Source organism: Magnolia sinica, chromosome 5 (assembly GCF_029962835.1).
Source record: "Magnolia sinica isolate HGM2019 chromosome 5, MsV1, whole genome shotgun sequence".
Lineage (NCBI taxonomy): Eukaryota > Viridiplantae > Streptophyta > Magnoliopsida > Magnoliales > Magnoliaceae > Magnolia > Magnolia sinica.
Genome location: NC_080577.1, coordinates 15,381,440 through 15,399,726, shown reverse-complemented (window position 1 = coordinate 15,399,726; position 18,287 = coordinate 15,381,440). Strand labels below are relative to the sequence as shown.

The following is an 18,287-nucleotide window of genomic DNA, read 5'->3' as shown; positions in this document are numbered from 1 at the left end:
TTGATTCCAAAACATCTGTGGACCCAAAATGGGTTTCAATAGTATACGTGCAATCCCACTGTTTTCTCTGACGTGGGCCACCTGAGCATTGGATGAGTCTGATTTTTAGAGGGGGCCCGCTGTTGGAAGTGGCCCACCATATGAGCGGGTTGGATGACAAATATAGGGTCCCTGCCCGTTTTCACGCTGACGCCAGCAGCGTCTGCTGCACAGCAGCAGCAGGCGCTGCACCCTTTTTTTTTTTTTTTTTTTGAAAATCTCATTTTTCCGAGGTTTTTCATACATGGGGCCCACATCGGAAAAATCCACCCCGCCCATTGATTTCTACAGCCCATGACAAGTCCATCAAGTCAATATTGGACATCTTCTGGCGTGTAAGAAAAATCGAGTGAATTTAAACGGTGAAAGACACTGTTTGATATGGTATGGCCCATCAGTAAGTCAGTTTGGCCTCATTTTTCAGCTCAACACCTAAAATGAGGTGGGAAACATGATGGACAGAGTGGATCAAAGCCCTACCTTAAGGTGGGGCCTGCATGAGCAACCCACCCTAAAGTTTACATTCAAAATTTAATGTGTATTTTCATTGGTTGGACGGTACCCGTCGGTTCACACTTCACTCTTCAGCCACGTCTAGCGACGGTTTGGGAAACACATACATATAAGGTGGACCCCACCTACAAATGTGCCACATGGGGGCCACCAAATGGCTGGATGTTGTGGATATAACACATATATAAAGTGGATCCCACCTACATATGGCTTGGATAGAATACATGCTTCATGATGGGATCCATCCGGGTGGGCCACATGGCCACATCATCACACAAAATGATAGAGAGAGGGAGAGAGAGGAAGAGAAGGAAGCACCCACCTTTGATCTTCTATTCCTTCTTCCGCCTATGCAATTTAGAACCCCAAGGGAACAGTTTCGACGGTTGAGATGATGATCCAAGGGTTGGATTGGGTGGTAGGAAGGGGGGCCACACTAGTTTTTCTCCCATGGAATGCCATGGATGGTTCCATGCTTGGGAAAATGAGAGAGAGAGTTAGAGAGAAGTGATGGTGATGAGGTGTACTTGTGTAAGGGAGAGGGTTGACTTTAAGGGGGGTGGTTGTACTTGGGGATGGGTGTGAGTGATGGGAGTGATGTGTACTTGATTGATGTGATTGATGGGATTGATGTGACGGATTCTCGGGATTGCAACGCGCGGCGTTTTCCTCTAACTGAACGCAGGCCCACATATCCTGGCATGGGTATCGCCTCAGCGAGCGAGATGCGGCGTCGGAACCGCGGCAACGGCGCGGTTGCACTGGTATAAGTCTCGGGTCGAGCCGACTCAGACATACAGGACACATCTCAGGGTCGCGCGCAAACGCCGATAACCGATCGCAGGTCGCCGGAATTCGACCGGGATGACTACGGAAGCCTACGGAATAGTACAGGCTAGGATACGGGTCTTACACATTATAAGTCCCAACCTTGGCACGCCGGAATGACACTTTTTCTATGTTCCATTTTATAAGTTACAGTAATATATGCAATTTGCATCCAAATTTTAATATAGCAAAGCTATTAATATCTTTAGAAGACACTTGGTAAGGTGATGTGCAAATCAGTTTCATCCATATACTTGTGAGGCCAAGCGTAGGTGATTCAAGTCTCAAAAATCATTAATGTTAGACAATCTTATCTATCTAATCTGTTTGTTAAAATGAGAGTGGAAAACCAAAAACAGGTAATTCTCAAATGTGCAACGAATAAACTGTAGAAAAAGCATGGATAAGACGAGTGCATGTATTATTGAAACTGGATTTTAAACATTGATCTAATTCCCTGACTGGCTTAGTGGACAATTGGTTATCTTATTGGGTTTTAGTATTTGGGAAATCTAATCAGAAGTTGATATATGCCAGCAATTTATGAGTGCATGTATCAAACTCTACACCTTAAAGGTGGACCGTTCACAGCCCAAATTCACATTAGTAGGACATCTAGGTTTGTCATAAGCTTTTTAGAGGTCAATTTTCATGAAAAACTATCTTTAACTTGATCATTTTCTTAGCGGAATGGCTATCCACCTCTTGCGGCAACACCGAAATAATCATTCATGTGCCAGCCTTGAAAAACTGCATGATCTTCTGATTAATGGTCCCAGTCGAAGTGCTATTAATTTAGAGATTATTTTATATGAGACAATGGAGAAATTGATGGGCCTAAATGAATCTATTGTGTATCAAGGGTCCTGAACCTTGGGTATAAGCACAATATTGGTTCAGCAGCATTTGGTTAGCTCAGAAGATTTTAACCTAGTCACTCACTTTCTTATCAACCTTTCCGAATGAAAATGGCTTGGAATTCATTGACCTAGTCACACACCCCATGTCAATTTTTCCCAACGGATCAATTAGAAGATTGCATTGGAAAGAAAAAATGTAATATGAGCGGGAGGTAAACTAATAATGGCATTAAGGGAAGTAGACCCTTTACACCTGTTTGTTTTTGTTAGGGGTTATGATGGGTCCTTACTTATGGCTTAGTGGTAGACTTGCAGGAGTTTTAACACAAGGTCATGTGTTCGAGTACCAATTATGGTGTGTGTGTGGGTGTTGTAGCAAATCCGTGTGTTACGCGATCTCTTTTCATTAGGCATATTTAACTTGTGATTTTCATCTCTCTCTTCAAACAGCTATTTAAAATAATCATTATCCATCTACCATAATTTATTATAGTAAATGGTAAAGCAAATATGCCTTAAAAAATTTAAAAAAATAAATTTGAAACTATTTGGATTGTAATATTATACAAGGAAATATTCTTTTCGTACAAAACTACCATTTAAAAAGGTAAAATCTTTTCCCAACATTTTCTTAATTGAAAAAGGTTATATTCTCTTATTGAGAAGATAAAAACAAATGTAAAGTACTTTTGCTCTAAGCATTTGTTACTTCTCAGATGAGTGGAAATGGTGCATTCCCCATCATACACTATATCCAAACAAGCCTTAACAAGATAGAATCGCATAGTACAAGTGATTCTCTCTTGATAGATCGGCCTGGGCCTGAATTTTTCTTTGTTGGGCCTAAGCCTGGCCCATTTGGTCCATTGTCAGTCTTAAAGTATATTTGGGACAAAACAAATTAAGCACATTGCAGCAAGGATCAACCATCAATCGGGACCGTCTATTTAGTGATCCTCACAACAAATTCCCTTATAAAAAAAATAAAATAAAAATAAAAAAAGAAAAAAACCAAACGTGGTTTTTCTTGGATGGAGGAACGAGTGCAGCTGCCATTTAGCGTTTGTCATAGAGAGTCTGGAGAAGCAGATGAGACGTCCTTTGATGGTGACATTTTATCCTAGTAAAGAAGAAGATGACGACCACCTCAACAATATCAGATGGAATTTTGGAATCTTATGCAGCTTCTGTTTTGGCGCTTAAAACAACTAATATCTATGGGGTCCACCATGTTTTTATTAGATTTAAAATCCAATCCGTCCATCATGTTCTCTCCTTGATCTAGGGTCCAGGTAAAAACCACCCAAATCCACATAGGGAAGAGTGGGGATGGGATGACAACCATAGATTTTTATTGAGGGGCCACCATGGTATGGTGTGTATCTTTCATCCAATCTGCCTGAACTTACAGGTGTTATGAACAATTTTACACTGTTCCCATTGATCTGGCCCATTCGTTCGGTTCAAACAACCTGATGGACGGAGTAGATTTACATATAAAACATGGTAGGCCCTACAGTGCTTGGGCAAACAATCGGATTCGACTGGAATTGTTCAGGCTCGATTCGAGTCACGACTCACTTGAGTCGGTGCTGAATAGGCCTGACTAGCCCGAGGCAGGGTGACTCGAGGTATCAAACTGGGTCGGAGATCGGGTTCGAGTGAGTGCGAGTCAACTCGGACATGAGACTCGTTCGCGTCTTGAACCGGATGGGGATTGGGTACTACCCCCGCCCCTCCCTAGCTAGGAACGTACAGGGCTCTGAGGGGCCACCATGGTATATGGGTTTCATCCACAACGTACATCCATTCTTCCATTTCATTTTAAGATAGGAATCCAAAAATGAGTCAGATACAATAATCAAGTAGACCACACCACGGGAAGCAGTGGTGATAATCACACCCATCGTGGTGGATAATTGCCATCAAACCTATTCATAAGGTATCATAGACGGGAAAACACAAATATCAACTTGATCAGGTGTCTAATCCCCACCGTGTGGTCCACTTGATCCAAAACTCTGGTATTCCCGAAAAGTTTTCAACGGTAAATGTCTAATCCCCACCGTGTGGTTCACTTGATTCTTATAATTATCTATTTTTTGGGCTTCTTTCTAAAATGATATGATAAAATGGATGAACAGTGTGGATAAAACCAGTAGATCATGGTGGCCCTCTTCGTTCGTAACTAAGAACGAGCGGGAGTAGTAACCAATCCTTCAAACCCGGTTGTATAGGTTGGTTGTAGAGGACGCGTCATATCATACGACCTAGATAGAGACAGATGGATAATGGAGTCTTCAACCGTGATATATGTGTTTCATCCAAACCGCCCATCCATTTTATCATATATCATTTGAGGATATGAGTGGACCAAGATTAAACACCTACTGTTGAGATCAAGATGTACCTTATGATCAGGTTGGCTGGCGATTAATCATCACGGTGGGCCTTATGAAGGTTTCAGTGGTGGGTGTCAGGCTGAGTTTTTGTTTTAATGGTCAGCAGTTGGTCCCACGCCATACAGGGCTGGAAGTCCTAGATTGGCTGTTGTGCAGGGGAACGTGAGGCTGGCAAACGACTTCAGTTGTTGGCTGATTCTTTATAAGGCCAGATCCCTCTGCAATGTTTGTAGTATAAACATCGCGGGATATATGTAGCAATGAATCCGTCCATAAGGGCAAATCTGTGTGGGGCCCACCGTGATGTATCTGTTTATCCACGCCGTCCATCCATTCTATAAGATCATTTTAAGGTATGAGCACAAAATTGAGGCAGATCCAACGCTCAAATGGACCACACCAAATAGTAAGCTCTGGCTCCATTAAATGCACAAATCATTAAATATACAAGAGCCATTTAGGTGTGGTCCACTTGAACGTTGGATCTGCCTCATTTTGGGTTTATACTTAAAATGGTCTGAAATAAGGGATGGACGGCGTGGATAAACAGATACATCACGGTGGACCCCCACGCAATTTCTGAAGTGTGGCCCACGTGATGATCATATAGGTCTGATTTTCATGGCAGAGATCACTTGATATGCAGGTTGGATGGCATAAAAATAACATAATGCTCAGGAACCGGACATCACGGTTCAAGTTGTGGCCACACGATGGTTGATCCGCCTGATTTTCATGGTGGGGCAACTCGATTGGATGGATTAGATGCCATGAAAGCATCATGGCCCCACACGCTAGAGTTGTAGAATAAGGATTGGGCCTTTTTATACAAATGAAACATTACATCTCTCTTGGCATCCTCCATCTATGATGGGACCAATCACATATGCGGTCTGGATCATTCGTCATCTTTAAGGGGTGTGATGCCAGAGGCTGAATGTGGACCGTTGTTTTCTTTACCCTCTCTCCACCATCGGAAGTTATTTGATACTCCACATTGTGTGATGGTTGATAAACAGGCACTTATAAATTATAAACAAGACATTGGTAAATCAAATTAATCTGTCCAATTCATGGACCCAAAGTAGAGAGGCCGTAATCATACCAAAACGAGATCAACTGAGTTGAATGGATATTTGAATTTTGTATTGGGCCCACTTAATGGAAACCACTGGTTGGTGGGTCCCACGTAGATCTGAGCTGAACCAAATCGTTCTTGGCACAGCTCGACTCATCTTGGCCACTAGCTGACCCTAGTTCGCACTTGGTTCGGCTCGATCCTTGAGCTTGATTGGTCCGTTCGAAACGGTTAGGTCAGCAGCACGGGCAAGTTTAAGCGCAGTTCAAACTAGTAATCAAGCCCATGCAGCATTTTCTCCGAAGCATGGAGTGTACTTTCAATTTCTCATGAAATGTAAAACATGATCGTCTGTTTACAGTTATATCATCAAACACTTTGTCCGCAGTGTAAAAATCAAGATAAATAGTATTTCTTTCATACTCATACATTTCTCACCACCAGTTGACATTTCATTGAGTCTTTTCATAAAACACTTGCCGAGCAATAGGTATATCAAAATAATTACCAAACTGGTTCAATTCAATTTGAGGTTTGATCCAAGTTGAATTCAGCTTGGGCAAACTCGGACTCAGTTCAAAATTTTTTTGAGCTCAAAATATCAAATCGACTCGCTCGAACTCAATTTCAAACCAAGTTCTCACTAATTAATCTTTTATTTAATTATTCCTTATTTTAGAGTTAAATTTAAAATTCAAATCGAAATTGAATTTCAAATTCAACTTAAATAGGATTGGATAGTTGCCATAATATCTATCTGTTCATTTGGTTGACTGTGAATGATCTAAGTTATTCATTTTTATTCGAGTGCCACCGTCCATCTTCACTTCATGCAACGGTCCCATGACTGTGTAAGCCGTCGAATCCTATGGGCCCAACCATCCAGGCCATCTTTCATTTTATAGTCGTGGAGTCGACATTTGGTGATCTAGACAGTAAGCCTCACCAAAGATGAGTGATTTCCTACCGCTGATTCAAAGACCCAAACCCTGATCTAAGGATCTGATGCCCCATCATATGAATATCAATGGCTCGGATCACTAAAACATGGGTCCCTATGTGAAAAATAGGCACAATCTTTTAAGAAAACCGACCACCCAACAGGCTGAAAGCTGATGCGGCCCACTAGATGAATGGAAGTATTATTGAACGCATTGCCCTACTACTCTTCGTAATCTAAGCCATTCATCCAAGTCGACGATCCCAGCCATCCAATTGGTGGCATGCTCAAATGTCCATGTGTACGAGTCGAAGAAGATGGTCCACCAGACTGTTAGCCCATCAGTAGTGTGGCCACCCTATGAGTAGTTGGGATCATCCAAAAGGTGCATGTTTTGGTGCACTAGAAAATCACAATTCCTAACGAAATTTCACGTGAAATTTCAAACCCACGGGTTCTTCTCGGAAATTTACGGGAAATATTTTTCTAGCTGCAGTGGGCTTGATGTGAAACTCATTAACGGTACACATGCATACATGCACGTCAATCCAAACCGTTCAAAGTAGGTCTCGTATTTTTAAATGGAGCACAGCTACAAATTACAGTAAGATATAAACGGCTGGTATTGTTCTAAATTTTGAGGTTATTGACATGCAGCCCATCCATGTGTGGCCCGTCAGATTAGCCGTCTGGACCACCGAAGTTATGCAATTCAATCTAGGAGTCACCACCATTTTAAAATGCAGATGACTCTTCATCCGTGCCCACAGAATAGTTGTATGGAAATTCTGACTCAGGGGCGGCTTAACATTTTTGGAGGCCTTAGGAAGCCATAAAAATGAAGCTTTTTAGTTTAAAAAATAAAAAAATAATAATAAATTTAAAATTAAATTATAAATTTGCTTCTTGCTTTTTTAGAAGCAAAATTATTAATTAAATTTTTGTATTTAAGTTTACCCAATGAATTAGTTCCGACTGATAAAATTACTAAACCGTTCATAAGGTGAATCCTAGATGGATGAAAGGAAAACATAAATATCAGCTTATCCAAAATTTCTGCCGCCTGCAGAAAAGTTTTTAATGGTGAGCATTCAATATCCAATTTTTTCTGTGTTGTGGTCCACTTGAGCTTTGGTTTTGCTTCATGTTTTTTCTAATGTTCTAAAATGAGATGAAGAAATGGATCAACGGAATAGATATAACACATATAATAATGTGGACCCCACAGAGCTCAGGGCTGCAGGAATTCCTAAAGTGGTCTGCACGCAATCCGCGTGGACCGCGTCTATTGCAAGAATAATGAAGGGTAAGTTTTTAGCATACACCCGGCGGAGCAGCACCTTTTATAAGCCGACCCGAAGTAAACCTATCTAACAAAAATAAAATGAGCCATTAGTTGTACGGACGAACTTATAATGACCAAAATACTTCCACTTTTTAAAGGTGCTTTGCCCTAAAGACGAAGGCATTTTGATTAAAAAGTTTTTCCATACCTTAAAATTTTCCTTTCACCTGATGGCCTTGTCGGGGTCGAAAATAGAGAAGGCACAGTATGGACTTAGCGTACAGTCCCAAGGAGTCATTTGGCACCTTGGATTGGAGGGGATTAGAGAGGATTAGAGGGGGTTTCAAATCCTCGTGGTTGTTTGGCAGCATAAAGCAATTGGGGATTGCCAATCTAGGGGGTTTCCAATCCCCTCTTTGAGGGGGTTTGTAATTCAAGGTAAGAGCTTGGATTACACCTAAAATCATTTGAATAGTTGCGGGTATAAATGTATGTCACTGTACACTATCATTCTACTGGGCACATGGCCCACTAACGATGATCAGCACCGTCCAAACATTGTTCATGTAGATTAGCACCGTCCAAACATTGTCCATATCAATCAATGATTAAAAATCGTTGGTTAGTCACTCAGACATGATCTTGTACTTGCGGTTCATATGAGACTTGGAATTTCATCACTTTTAGGCAAAACATATATTTTAGCTGGCTTATCACAACCATAGTGTCAAAAATTATATATCTCACTAATTGGGGATATTAAAGTTGATTTAGTAATTAAATTCAAACCGCCGTGAATATACATGTATAGGTATTTTTGAATTAAAGTTGATTCACACTCAAGGGTACCAAACACACCGAGGGATTGCCAATCCAGGGGTTTCCAATCCTGGGGGTTGCGAATCCAAGGGGTTCCAAATCCACGCTCCCAAACAGGCCCTAATTCTTTCAATAAAGCAATAATGAATTTAGAATCGTAAATTACACTATCAGTGTTATGGTTAATAAATATGTACTCCTGGATTGTTAATATATCATATTTTGACTCCATCCAAACTGTCTAAATTAGGTGATCCATTCTAGTTAGGCTAAATTTAAAAAAATCCATTGATTTAACTATTCTATCTTCCAATTAGTGGGAATTTGTATGTTGAATTTAAATAATTTGTTTAGTGTACAAGAATCAACCAGTTGGGAGATCCAGCCATTGTGTGTTTTTGTTTTTGTTTTTCATGAACCATCTAAACTGGGACCCACTTTTATACCTGTTTAATTTAATTTAAAAATATTCAAAGGTTGCAATTTCTCAGTGCATGTGTATAGATTACCAAACGCTGTCAGAGTATTAAAAGCCTGTTCCTATAATATAGTGCCTAGGCGATTGCCTCACCTGCCAACCCGTTATAGCCGCCCCTGTTCTGACTGTCCAAATCGCTGACCCAAAATCTGGATGGAGCATAATCAAACGTGACACTGATAAGATGATATTAGCCATCTGAATTTGCCATTTGAATTTGGAACGATCACTGTTTTACCAATAAGTGGAAGGTTAGAAGATTTCTTGATCGGTGTGATTTTAGAGATATGCTTCATCGACAATGTGCCCCGCAATTTGGACGGTCTGCGTTGCCTTACAAGAGTACCTCCAGCGAGGAAGATGATCCACCACCATTTTGAAAACGGTGGTGAACTAACACAGGATAGAATCCAGAGGAATTGTACGATACTTGACGCGGGCATATGCGTATGCATCCTTTGGCTTTAGGTTTGTACAAATGGGGGCCATTTCTTGATGATCCAAACCATTGATTTGATGGCCCGCCATGGACACGAAGGTCCGAAATCTTTCGATTTGAAGGATCCCAGCCATCACTTTTGACCCTTTATGTTGTAAACATGAACCGTTGCTGGATTTCTTCTGGAAACTGTCTATTTGCAGACGAGATGGACTACCAATCAAAAGGTTAGGATTGCCCGATAGAGGATGCTCCATCCAGTGCGGGTCCCATCTTACAAACACTCTACATCAACGAAACAAGAACGGCTGTAGCTGGGGCCTCATCTACGACCAGCCGAATCGGTTACTCCATCCTTTCGTTTTTGCTATTTTAATACATTGGTGCTATTACCGAAAGCAGAAAAGAAAGCGTGTGCATATCAATCAGATGGTTGTAGATATCAAAAGCGGAGATGCTTTGTACCGCATTGGCCCTTGTTTTGTTGTACGCCTTGCAGAAGAAAAATTGCTAATATGGAGGTCGGCTGTATAAAAGTTTTATGCAACTCACTACTCATAGTACACGTGGAAAATGTTTCTTGTGATCTGGGTCGTTGATTTTGTGGGTTATCAAATGGATAGAAGTTATCTTAGAAATCAATAGTATTATAGTAATGTAGCCATATGATCCGTAGGGTACGAAAGGAACGTTCGATCGACGGTCAACATTCCATCAGAAAAGCTATCCACCAGTGGATTTCGAAGTTTTCCGCTCGATGTGACACACCAGATCAACAGTCCTACCCCGAGAAATGGCTGCCACGTGTAACTTGAGATGGAAACTATATAGAACAAACGATGCAGCGAGGCATTAGGTATACGTGAGCTCAGTGCCAGTCCACATTCACGTTGCAGTGCTCTCAGTGAATCTGGACTGTCCAAACTGGGGTGCCCTGCCAGATGGCACCAGCCTCAAACACCACACGGATTGAAACGTAATAACGTCTGACGAACGGATCTTTCCAGAGCTTTCCCCCTCGCCCGTCTCTGGCCACGAACGGGCAGTTCTGTGGGCGGGCCCACTATGATTTATCTGTTTATCTACTTCCCTCATATCAGTTTAAGCTATCTTCCTTGTGAACCTGGACCGCTTGCAACTTCGCATTCTCACCGTCTATTGCAGGCCAGAAGTCAACGGCATATAGAAGTATAACTCATCGTCTTCACCGTCCAGTGAAGGTCAAGAATCAATGGGGAGGCGTTGGACGGCTCAGAATCACCGACCGCACCACGAGTTGTCATTCCTGTGGGACCGGAATCTTCTTCGATCGCGATGGGACGCGGTTTGGCCTGTGATCCAACACCAGCTGGTGTAAAAAGTTCTGTGGGCCCACTATTATGTACGTGTTTTATCCATGCGGCCATCAACTTTGCCAGCTTATTTTAGGGCATGATCCAAAAAATGAGGGAGATCCAAATCACAGGTGAACCATACCAGAGGAAAGCAGTGTTGATTGAACGTCCTAAAGTCCACTGATAAGGTGACACAGACATGGGGAAAAACCAATATCACTTGGATCGAAAACTTCCTTGGGCCACAAAAAGTTTTCAACAGTAAGCGTTCAGTCCCCACTGTTGCTTGTGATGTGGTCCACCTGAGATTTGGACCTGCATCATTTTTGAGCTCATGATCTGTCAAAATGGATGGATGTCGTGGATAAAAAAACATACATCTTGGTGGGGCTACGGATCTTTGACACTGGCTAGCTGGCTTGTGCTGAGGTCCCTAGTCACGATTTAGGTAGAGCGTGCAACACCCGTACTCTGTAGGCCCGCCGTGATGCGTGGGAAGTACGTCCATTTCCCAAAAAAATCAGACCAAAGCCTCTCTTCGGATCTGATCCCAAAAATCAGACCAATCCAAAACTTAGGTGGGCAAGAACACGGGGAACAGTGAGATGGAGACGATACTACAGAAACCTTCCCTGGAGCCACAGTGTTGCTCATATGCCATCTTAGCTTCAGTCTGGTGCACCCAATGAGGATGAAGAGACATCACATCCAAAAAATGATGAGACTGATCAAAGACTCAGGTGGCCCCACATAAGTTTTTGGGCTGATTTTACATTTGTTACTGGGGATGTCATTCCTACTTCACAGTGGCCGCCAGAAAGCTCGTGTGTTGTATATGGAACAGGTGTTGTCGAGGATTCCCGTCATAGAGTATTCTCACGAGACGACTTGGTGGAGTGGAGACAGAAGGTGGTCGTGACCCGTGAACCGTCCAAAATCCTTCCGCACAGGAATTCCGAGGGTCAGATATAGATATTTCAATCCGCTCTTTGCCATGAGAAAGTTAAGACGTCAAACAGGTCTTTGTCTGGGCCCCACAACCGCGCGCAATTTACCATCACTTTAAAGTAGTTGCGTCACAACGACCATACACGTGGCCCGGATTCATTTACAATGAATCCGGGCCATATAAGTCTCGACCACATGTAAATGAATCCGGGCCATATAAGTCTCGACCACATGTTCTCTCTCGCTTAATTTGGACCCGTCCATTTTTATCATCAACAACCGATCTAGTGTGGTTAGGAATTAGGATAATTTGATCCGTCCAATTTTCTAGCGATGTCCATTGTAACCGACAATTTGGACGGTCTGGATTGAAGTGCGTGAATGCCAGATTCTACAATGGATGTGACTGATTTTTATTTATTTATTTAATTTTTTTAAAATCCCGGTCCGCAATCTCGATTCGTAACTACAAAAATAAAGCAAAAGAAAAATAGTAAAAAAGGTCAAAAAAAAAAAAAAAAAAAAAAAAAAACGAAGGTACTGAAAAATTAAATTTCATTGACCAAAGCTACAAATTTGTACAAGAGCCTCAGGAGCGAAGGGAATCCCCTCCTCCTCAGTCCCTCAACCCCCCCTGAAATTTCGAGAGGAATGGGAAATGCATGGGTGACGCCGATTGATGCTCACGCCTAACAGGCCATATGCGTACGTTAGTGTGCTCGGCGCAGAGGCCAACGCAGACGATGACTCGCTTCTGTTTATCTCTCCAATAGATTCTCGGTGGAAGGTGGGGATTTTCTCTACTCGGAATCACTCTCCATGCTCTCCATTCCCTTCAGTCCTCTTCGCTTCTGCACCAACTATCAACAAAAAAAAGTTAGAGATCTGTAGCGTAGGAGAGACTCGGTAAGTATGCCCAATATACAGGACCGTTCATTTAAGCGAGACTACTGTGGAGGGGTGCCAGGGCAGCGACAAAAATGGTCCTGGCCGTATCACAGAAAATAATAGACCACCAGGCAAAACATCCAAATTCACCTGATGGCCCACATGAGGTCCATGGTGGTGGGGCAGGATGGATGCCATCCACACCCATGGTGGGTGGGCACCACGTGCAAGTGCAACCGTGGTAGGGTAAATTTATTCTGCACGGATTGAAAGAACCGGATTCGGTGAGGCTAGGGAAACACCGTGAGGCCATGTCGTGGTAAGATTTGATTGGTCCAATCCCATGTGGCTCTATATCTGATGATAGCAGCATAGGGCCAATCAAATCTCACCATGATGTCAGGGCCTCACCAAACTCAAAAAGTGTTTTTACAGCCTCACCGAATCTGGTTCCTACTCGAACAGAGGAACCGACGGTAAATAACAAGAGCACTGTGGTTGTAGTGAAACTAAGATTTTCTCATCAGGATCCAAACATGGATGGAAGTGGGCCACCCACCTACTTCAATGAAGCCGATGGTATCTGACGGGCCACGTTTCAACAAAATCTGTTCACCCATAGTGAAGATCCCCTAGGTGTTTGGCTTTTGTAGCGCTCTCATTCCAACCCAACTATAATCATGGAAGCCACTAGACATGCGTAAACAAGCACGACATCCTCAAAAGAAATATGTCACGTTTATGGGCTCAAAGATAATTGAGTGCTACCACGTTTCATCATACATCACGGGGTAGGCCCACTTGAAGGGAAGGTGGACCGCAGAGTCCAACACCCACCACCAGTGTCCCGGATGTTGCTCTCCTTAGAAAATGGCCAAACTAGACCAAATGATCAAATTTCTCGTTGCCATTGGATCACCCACAGCAGAAATTCGCTACGGGCACCTGGACGCTACATGATTTCCCCATTAAAGGATATTAAAATAGGAAGAAACAGGTTAAGAAAGAATACCTTCTTTACGCATTTCTTCTCTCTAACCTCATACCGGCTTCTCGTCAGGTCCGAGAGCCACATCCCAGGAAAACAGTACTGCCCCCACAACCAAACAACCAAACAAGAAACAGATAAGAGAGCTGTTCAAGAAAACCACATAAAAATAGAAATACTCCGGAAATCACAAGAAAGAAGACATCCCCATCTTTGTTTGTATTCCATTTGAATGATTAAAATTACCTGAAGGGCCCTATCCACGTTCTTGGCCCTTTTCTTGGGCCTCTGAGGGAGCTTTGTGCCCTTCATTGCAAGGAAATCGTCTTCCTTCTCCTTCCTCGACAGCGAGATGTATATCCTCGGCCACTCGAACAGATCGAGGTTCACCTTCTCAGCGGCCCCAGTGGCATCTGGTTCGGGCCGTGGGGTGGATTCAACATTCGTGGGGTCGGCTGGTGCTGCCAACCCGTTTCGCTTCTCGCTGACGGCTGTTGCAGAGCAGGAAGCCGATTTATCTGCTTTCTCGGACGAGGGAGGTGATCGAGATCGTTTCTCAGCAGATCGAGGGAGGATCCGGCTGCCGCCGTTGCTGGACTGGGGCCCATTCCCATGGGCCGACCGATCTTCCAAGTTCCTGATCATGGCAAGTGCAAGATGAGATAAAAGATACTCGGTGAAGGAAGAAACAGGGAAAAGAACACTGGTGGCAGATCTTCCACGCCACCTAAAAAAAAAAAAGATGGGAATTTTATCTCACAGTAGATTATATGTTACTGGGTCAACTAACAAAAAGGGGGATTTCATAACATACAGCAAGAAAAGGAAAAGAGGAAAAGGATTTCACAGAATGCATCTTAAAACACTAATCAGATTTACTTGGTAATTTACGAAGAAATTCATAACAAATAGCCACCTCGCCCAAAAGCAGCAAAAGGGAAAATAGAAAAATAAAAATTAAAAATTAAAAAAAATTCCAAAGACACGTCTTCCTGCCAGAAATACACAACATGATATGTATTCCTGCATATCTAATAATTGAAAAAAATAAAAAAAATCATGCCCAGAAGGAAAGGAATCAGCAAGAAATGCATCCCCGCACAAATTAAAACACCCAGATCCATATAGAAAAAATGGTTTATCCATGGATAAGAAAAGACACAGATGAAAGAGAACTCTTACAACCAGCTCAAAAAAGGTAAAAAGAAAAAAGAAAAGAAAAACAAATGAATTGAAGAAAAATGGAAATTACAGAACAGTTTCAACCTACCCAAAAGCTCAAACTTAATAAGAAAGCAAAACAAGGAACAATTAATGACCCAATTTTAAAAAACCTTAGAATAGAAATTGCAGATAGCTCACTCCTACCAAGAGGCCATTAAATAAAATAAAAACTCATACTCAAGAATAGGATGCTTTTCAGGGGAAAAAAATATATCTAAATGAAAGAGGAAGTTTGTCAAGAAAATAAGGGAAAGCTACCACAGAATCACACCACAAATCTCCTCTAACAAGAAAAGAACAGGATCAAAACAGAAGTAGAAGTTAGACCTGTTGAGAAGAGGTGCCGGAGCTTCACGGGGGGCTGGCAGGCACGGCCTCAGATTTGCGCCTCGGCTGTATGGCGCAGTGACAGAAGCGGCACAAGGCGGTAGCATCCCAGCCGTTGCCTGATTCACCACCGTTTGTTTCACCCCAGTGACCATTCTCCGATGGATCTTGATCACCTGCCTTGTCTGCAACGATGAATCGTCAGTGGCCGCCCGACTGTCTGACCTTGACCCACGTGACCTCTTGGTGTGCCCCCACCGCAACAAAAGGTCACCTCCTGGGCTGTTCTCATGGTTATTCAGGCTCTTGGCAGCGTGATTCTCAGGTTGCAGAGAGTCGGAGACTGGAAACTGCGCAAAGTTCTGGTCTTGGCTGGTCGAAGGGGTCGATCCAGGCCTGAACCTAAGCGCCTTCCCTTCAAAGCCATTGTAATTTGAAATTCTCCCGCTGTCGGCATCATCTTCCTTACACGTTCGCAAGTTGGATTTCCTTCCATTGCTCAAAGGAAGAATGTCTGGGCTTACTCTCTGGTATCTGCAGACAACAGAAAAACGAAAGCTTGACTGTTAGCAAATTGAGAAAATGCCATGAAAACAAGCAAATGAAGACGAACAAAATACAAAGATCTGATGATAATTAGGAATTTTGGGGTAAATGAATATGCATATAACAAATCAAGGAGTAAATCAAAGCAGAAACGATTACAATATACAGAGAAAGAGATCACGGAATGGAAACGCCCATGGAAAAACATGTTAGAGAAGAAAAGAAACAGTAATTCTTCGTTGATCTTTTAGCAAGTTCCTATCACTGAAAAGATCCGCCGCTGAGACCGGATGGAAAGCTACCTTCCATCTACAACAACAGATAATATCAATTTTCTTCTCTTTTCTCTTTAGCCCTTTCACAGAAAAGAAAACCTAACACAACCCATCAATTTCTACCCACAAGAAACGGAAATCGTGGATAGAGAGTGGCGTGAACCGCCCACCTGTAAATCTTTCTCAGATTCTCAGGTTCTTCCTTCGCCTGAAATGAGGAGAAAACGATGACCTCTGCGTGCAAGATAAGAACCGGCGATCTTCTTCCACGAAAGGGTAAAGATCGAGCGAAAAACGGATCCTTATCGAAGCATCAACAGCTACTTGTATCGAAATCAAGCAATGAGATTGCCAAGGAATACCCTTCTCCCTGTGATTAAAATCCCATCTCTCCTTTCACCTCAAGAACAAGAAGTTTCTTCACCAAGGAGGCCGAAACATTCCACAACCGCGAAAACCATCCAAGAACAGGAACTCTTGGAGGCCATCTCGGCCATCATCTTTAACCAATATGTCAATAAAAAAGAAAAAACCAATCCAGAAAAGATTCATCGAAACAGGGAGAGAAAGGAGGACAGCCCCTTCCATTGACCCAATAGACTCAAACCAGAAACCTAAAAGAGCAAACAGCCATTACAAGAGCCCTCCATTCCCAAAACTACATGGCTTTCCTGCAGAACAAGACCCCAAAACCACCGACGGCTGGCCTGAAAATCACAAGAGGTAGTTGAAACCGGACTACCTATCGCCTGACAACCCGAAATCGCCCGCTCTGTTATTCTTTCCCTGAAATTGGCAAATATAATTGGCTGAAAAAACGGATTGCTGGAGTTTCAGATCTCGTTAGCTGCCTAAATCGTAAAAAATTCTCCGCTAAAATACCCAAACTGGCAATTTTCAGCTACAAACACAATCTAGAAAAAACACGAATTGGTCGAGCCAACGGGCATTCTCTTCATATGAGACTGAAACCAACGATATTCAACCGGAAAAAAAGATGAAATTGACGGAGAATGGATCGGTATGCTCGTATACGTCCATCCTAATACATCAAAACCCGCGATTATACTAGTAAAATTAAAAAACAAAAAACACATGAATGTCTGAGTAAGGAGCTCCGCTTCTCTGCTGCAAGACCAAAACAGACAATCAAAAGAAGCTAGACTGAGAGACAAAATTTCTCAGAATAGATTGCAAATCCTCCTATGCTTAGACACAGACATGGGATTCGCAGGAGTCGCATAAGCGGCTCCTTCGTCGGAGTCGACGGATAATCTCCACCGTGAGATCAAAACAGACGAATCTCAGCCAGAAATCCAAGAAGATCGCCAGAAAAGGCAGAAATAGCCGACGTTCGTTTCTCGAAATTCCGCTTCTTCGCTGGAACAGATCAAACGGTCGCCTTCCAAGAATCGGAAAGAGAAACGAAAATTTCCGAAGATCTTGAGAAGGAAAGAATGAGAATGATGGCGGAATTCCGATAGCATATGAGATTTGTATAGATTCTTGAGAAATCTTGCGAACCTCATCATGTTCAATGCCGAAGTGTGAAAACGGGAAGCGATACGTCGACCGTCCTCTGCAGAAATATATCAGATATCGGCGAAAACCGCATCAATGCGCCGGTCTTTGCAGAGTGATATCGAATATCGGGAGAAATCGCATCAACGGAGACGATTCCGTTACGAGAGAGAGAGAGAGAGAGAGAGAGAGGTGTCTGCAACGGAGGAGAGGAGGAGAAGCTAAGGTTAGTGAGTTGTAGAAATGGGTGAAATAGTAGGCTTTATCGAGAGAAATTTGTCTGAAATACCCCTCCTTCTAGTCGAAAATACCTCTCATTGGAATTGCAATAAGTGCGATCTCTTCCGTACACGTGTAAACGGATAGGGTGATCGGGACCTTTTATCTGGTGGGCCTCCATGTACATGATCATATTCTTAAAATTTACTTTCCTAGCAACTTTTACCATTGTGAATTCTCTGTATAATTTCAACCTTCCATTCTCAGCTTTTGCCTCAACCGTCCATTTTCAGGTTAGCTCCTACAGTCGAACCTCCTGCTTTTCTTTATACACAT

General features: G+C 42.6%; 1 protein-coding gene across 4 annotated transcripts; it reads right to left on the bottom strand.

The window, feature by feature from the left end:
- Nucleotides 1-12,501: 12,501 nt before the first annotated feature.
- LOC131245540 (uncharacterized) lies at nucleotides 12,502-17,966 on the bottom strand. 4 transcript variants are annotated; one of them, XM_058245067.1, is made up of 5 exons: nucleotides 17,736-17,966; nucleotides 15,391-15,924; nucleotides 14,086-14,566; nucleotides 13,864-13,941; nucleotides 12,502-12,814 (listed from the first exon to the last, which is right to left on the bottom strand). In XM_058245067.1, exons 1-5 carry the CDS (start codon nucleotides 17,741-17,743, stop codon nucleotides 12,764-12,766), a joined length of 1,152 nt encoding a protein of 383 aa, XP_058101050.1. In that variant the 5' UTR covers nucleotides 17,744-17,966; the 3' UTR covers nucleotides 12,502-12,763. The 4 variants fall into 4 exon arrangements, with proteins under 4 accessions (XP_058101050.1, XP_058101049.1, XP_058101051.1 ...); XM_058245066.1 differs by having other exon boundaries at nucleotides 12,502-12,823; nucleotides 17,736-17,963; XM_058245068.1 differs by having other exon boundaries at nucleotides 12,502-12,823; nucleotides 14,086-14,476; nucleotides 17,736-17,959.
- Nucleotides 17,967-18,287: the final 321 nt, after the last annotated feature.